This window comes from Penaeus japonicus, unplaced genomic scaffold, assembly GCF_977035675.1.
Source record: "Penaeus japonicus unplaced genomic scaffold, GWHDUDI00000001_assembly GWHDUDI00000031, whole genome shotgun sequence".
Classification (NCBI taxonomy): Eukaryota; Metazoa; Arthropoda; class Malacostraca; order Decapoda; family Penaeidae; genus Penaeus; species Penaeus japonicus.
In genome coordinates, this window is record NW_028234433.1 from 27,572,096 (window position 1) to 27,577,095 (window position 5,000).

At 50.0% G+C, this 5,000-nt stretch overlaps 1 protein-coding gene across 3 annotated transcripts in view; it reads right to left on the reverse strand.

The window, feature by feature from the left end:
- The window catches only part of LOC122251047 (uncharacterized), an 81,745-nt gene that overhangs the window by 74,959 nt on the left and 1,786 nt on the right, over positions 1-5,000 (reverse strand). For 2 of the 3 annotated variants that reach the window (XM_043012751.2, XM_043012750.2), the window contains exons 2-3: positions 1,537-1,659; positions 937-1,188 (exon numbers count right to left, since the gene is read on the reverse strand). In XM_043012751.2, the coding sequence (XP_042868685.2) occupies positions 937-1,188; positions 1,537-1,603 (319 nt within the window). In that variant the 5' untranslated portion in view covers positions 1,604-1,659. Of the gene's footprint in view, positions 1-936; positions 1,189-1,531; positions 1,662-5,000 lie in introns of those variants that run through there. The other variant, XM_043012752.2, reaches the window with a different exon arrangement.

The window sequence follows — 5,000 nt, forward strand, 5'->3', positions numbered from 1 at the left end:
ATTCTTACAACTTCAACTTCAAAATATCATCTTTAATAATTTCAATAATCGTAAGTATATTCAGCAAAACAAGCAAATCTGCCACCCTTGTAAGCACTATATCAGCGTTCATCACAACTTCTTGCATTTTGATAAGGGCATCAAATGGCCTTAATCTGGTCTGCAGTTTCCAGCCATACAGTGACACACTATACTTATTTCTCCATATGTTCTCATATGCCGGGCTGAATATTGAGAACAATTATGCTGAACATCTACTCTTATCAAAAGAAAAAACAAAAGAAAAAAGTCTGTACTGTTCCAAGATTGGTAGTCAAGTGAGAGTATTAGAGGTTTTCTCTAGTCAAAATTCTCATTTCTCTAACATTCATTTTTACTTCCATCCACATCTTTTCTTCCCCCTCTATCCCAGCCATACAGCATACACCTCTAAGTGTGGAAAATACAAGATTAATAACACTTGCTTTACAGTGAGCAGAAAGCTGAACTCATCTTTCATATGGAAAAAAAGCTTTGCATTTTGTCATTAATAACATTACTTACATAGATTACAGTCAAAGAAAAAACAGGAAGCAGTGCCACTCTATACTTCAAAGACTTGTTCTTTAGCATCTCTTTTGTAGACCAGTTTCTTTAAGGATTTTCCATTAAAAAGGGATCTTTCAGGCTTGAGTTTCATCCTCATTCACTCATCTTATCCATCTATCTGTCATTCAGTCTGTCTGTACATTTTTCAACTCTTTAATTTTATCAAGAAAAAAAATCATTTAGCATAAGTAAAATCCTAAAAGTTTTTTAGCAGTACCTGCAAAACATCCTAATTGCAAACAGATCTGTTGAACAGAACATCTCATATACCTTCATGTTTTTGTATGAATGCCATACTTGTGAAAGAACAGTCATTCCGATCAATCCCGTGTTCCCGGAGCTACATACCTGCAACGTACAGTCCGAGCCAGTCAGCAGGAGACACCTGGTCCTGCGGCAACTTCCACTTGACGGTGACATTCTCGCAGGGCCCCGCTCCAATGCAGTTGCGGCTGAGAGTGAGGCAGCAAGACGGCGCTTGCAGTGAGGGGGCGCTGGCAGCAGGCTCGGGAGCAGGCGAGGCATCGGGGCACTGAGACATCGTTGCCCTTCCCCCCGTGGTGCTGCCACTACCGCCCCCTGCAATGCCATCTAGTCCATCTACCAAGACAAGGAAATACCATTACATTACTGTTTCTTATCTCTTCTTTGTTATCAGAGAAATGACACAATAGCCTTTTAAGAGATCTGATTAGAAAGCATTAGATGAGAAAATGAGATTATGTGTTCTTCAAAACCAAAAAAAAAACAGCATTATGAAATTAATCAAGTACTATAACAATATCATGAAAGCAATAGTATACATGACCTATCTAATACTGATCAGAGAAAATATGTAAAATCAACACCAACTCTTTCAGAAAACTATTACGGTCGGTTTAGAAACTAAGTAATAGCGGCAGTAGTAATACCAGAGAGAGAAGAAGCAAACGAGCATTCAAACCTTACTGTGCCAAGTGTTAGTGCTGTGAGGAGGGTCATGACTTCCAGATTCCTGGGAAGCATCAGCAAGCATGGTCCCAAAGCTGAGTTCCTTGCATCCTCTGCTTCACATACATTATCTCTGGCAATCTGAAAGCATTAGTTTATATTTTAGAATCTCCTTATGCAACAGGAAAAAAATTCTATGAATAAAGGGAGAGGGAGAGGAAGGGAGAAGGAAGAAGAGGGAATGGTAAAGGAGGGGAAAGGGAAAGGGAAAGGGAAAGGGAAAGAGAAAGGGAAAGGGAAATGGAAAGAGAAAGTGAGAGAGAGAGAGAGAGAGAGAGAGAGAGAGAGAGAGAGAGAGAGAGAGAGAGAGGAGAGAGAGGGAGAGAGAGAGAGAGAGAAAAGAGAGAGAGGAGAGGAGGGAGGGAGAGAGGGGGAGAGAGAGGAGAGAGAGGAGAGAGGGGAAAGATAGGAGAGAGAGGGGAGAGAGGAGAGAGAGGAGAGGGAGGAGGGAGAGGAGGGAGGTTTAGAGAGAGGGAGAGAGGGAGAGAGAGAGAGAGAGAGAGAGAAGGAGAGGAGAGGAGAGGAGAGAAGGAGAGAGGGAGAGAGGGGAGAGAGAGAGAGAGAAGAGAGGAGAGGAGGAGAGAGGGAGAGGAGATAGAGAGAGGAGGAGAGAGGAGAGAGGAGATAGAGACGCGAGAGTGGAGAGGAGGAGGAGAGAGAGAGAGAGGAGAGGAGAGGAAGAGGGGGGAGAGAGAGAGGAGAGGTAGAGGAGAGGAGGGAGGGAGGGAGGAGCGAGGGAGGGGAGGAGAGCAGAGGAGAGAGGGAGAGGAGAGAGAGAAGAGAGGAGAGAGAGAGGAGAGAGAGAGAAGAGATAGAGAGGAGGAGAGAGAGGAGAGGGAGAGGGAGGGAGAGGAGAGAGGAGAGAGAGGGGAGGAGAGAGGAGAGAGGGTAGAGAGGAGAGAGAGAGGAGAGAGAGAGAGGAGAGAGGGAGAGGAGAGAGAGAGAGGAGAGAGAGAAGAGAGAGGAGAGGAAGAGAGAGAAGGAGAGGAGAGAGCGAGAGAGAGAGGAGAGAGAGGAGAGGAGGAGAGAAATAGGGAGAGAGGGAGGGGGAGAGGGAGGAGAGAGAGGTAAGGAGAGGAGAGAGAGGGAGGGAGAGGAGAGAGAGGTAGGGAGAGGAGAGAGAGGAGGGGGAGAGAAGAAGGGAGGAGAGGAGAGGAGAGGGAGATGAAGGGAGAGAGGAGGGAGAGAGAGAGAGAGAGAGAGAGAGAGAGGGAGGGGAGGAGAGGGAGAGAGAGAAGAGGAGAGAAGAAAGAGAGAAGAGAGAGAGAGGAGGGAGAGGGGAGGGGAAGAGAGAGAGAGGAGAGAGGGAGGAGAGAGAGAAGAGTGAGAGAGAGGGAGAGAGAGAGTGTGAGAGAGGGGAGAGAGAGAGAGAAAGAGAGAGAGAGAGGGAGGGAGAGAGAGAGAGAAGAGGAGAAAGAGAGAGAGAGGAGAGAGAGAGAGAGAAGGAGGGGGAGAGGAGGCGAGGAGAGGGAGAGAGGAGGAGAGGGAAGAGAGAGAGAAGTGGAGAGAGAGAGAGAGAGAGAGGAGAGAGAGGAGAGGAAAGGGAAGGGAGAGGAGGGGAGGAGGGAGAGAGGAGGGAGGGGGAAGGAGAGGGAGAGAGAGAGGAGAGAGAGAGAGAGAGGAAAGAGAGAGAGAGAGAGGGGGAGAGAGGGAGAGAGGGAAGAGAGAGAGGGAGAGAGAGGAGGAGGGGGGGAGGGGAGGGAGGGAGAGAGGGGAAGAGAGAGAGGAGAGAGAGAGAGAGAGGAGAGAGAGAGAGAGAGGAGAGAGAGAGGGAGAGGAGAGGGGGAGAGAGAGGGAGAGGGAGAGAGGGTGGGGGGGGGAGAGAGAGAGGGGAGAGAGAGAGAGGGAGGGGAGAGGGAGGAGAGAGAGAAGGAGAGAGGGAGAGGGAGAAGGAGAGGAGAGAGAGAGAGAGGGAGAGAGGAAAGAGAAAGGAGAGGGGGAGAGAGGGGAGAGAGAGGAGAGGTAGAGGAGAGAAGAGAGAGGGAATGGAAAGAGAGGGGAGGAAGGGGAAGAGAGGAAGAGAGAGGAGGAGAGAGAGAGAGGAGAGAGAGAGAGAGAGGAGAGAGAGAGGAGAGAAGGGAGAGAGAGAGGAGGAGAGAGAAGAGAGGAGTGAGGGATGAGAGGAGAGGAGGAGAGGAGGAGAGGGAGGGAGGGGAGGGGGGGGGAGGGAGAGAGGAGAGAGGAGAAGGAGGAGGGGGAGAGGAGAGGAGAGGAGAGGAGAGGGAGGGGAGGAGAGAGAGGAGAGAGAGAGACGAGGAGAGGGAGGAGAGGGAGAAGGAGAGGGAAGGAGAGGGGAGATGAGAGGGGGAGGAGAGGAGGAGGAGAGAGGGAAGGAGAGGGAGAGAGAGAGGAGGAGGGAGAGGGGAGAGAGGAGAGGAGAGAGGAGAGAGAGGAGGAAGGAGAGGAGAGAGAAGGAGAGAGGAGGGAGGGGAGGGAGAGAGGAGGGAGGGAGAGAGAGAGGGAGGAAGGAGAGAGGAAGAGAGGAGGGAGAGGGAAGGGAGAGAGAGAGAGAGGGAGGAGAGGAGGGGAGAGAGAGAGAGGAGAGAGAGAGAGGAGAGAGAGAGAGAGAGAGAGAGAGGAGAGGAGAGAGAGAGAGAGAGAGAGGGAGGAGAGAGGAGAGAGAGAGAGGGAGAGGGTGAGGGAGAGAGAGAGAGAGGGTGAGAGAGGAGAGGGAGAGAGAGAGAAGAAGAGAGGAGACGAGAGGAGAGCGAGAGGAGAAGGAAGAGAGAGGAGAGAGGAGGAGAGGGAGGAGAGAAAGAGAGGAGAGAGAGAAGGAGGATAGGGAGGGAGGAGGAGAGAGAGAGAGGGAGAAGGAGAGCGAGAGAGAGAGAGAGAAGGAAGAGAGAGAGGGGGGAGGGAGAGGGAGGGAAGGCAGGAGAGGAGGAGAGAGAGAGGAGAGAGGAGAGAGGGAGAAGAGAAGAGAAGGAGAGGAGAGAGAAGAGGAGAGTGAGAGGAGAAGAGGAGAGAGAGTGGAGAGGGAGGAGGAGAGAGCACGGAAGAGAGAGAGAGAGCGTGAGAGAGCGAGAGACAGAGAGAGACAGAGAGAGACAGAGAGAGACAGAGAGAGACAGAGAGAGTGAGAGAGAGCGACAGACAGGGACAGACAGAGACAGACAGTGACAGACAGCGATAGACAATAATGGAACAGAACAGACGGTGACAGACGGTGACAGACGGTGACATACGGCAACGGACAGACGCAGACAGAGACGGACAGAGACAAACAGAGACAGACACAGAGACATAGACAGAGAGACAGAGAGAATGAGTTTTAGGCAACTCATATCACAAATACAATTATGAAATAGATATCTCAACAGCAAAACAGAGTATATGAAATATAGCAGCAACTAAGTCAATTCAGAAATGTCATTAAAAAGATCTGTTACTTTGCTAGAATATGCATATCAAAATTACATTTA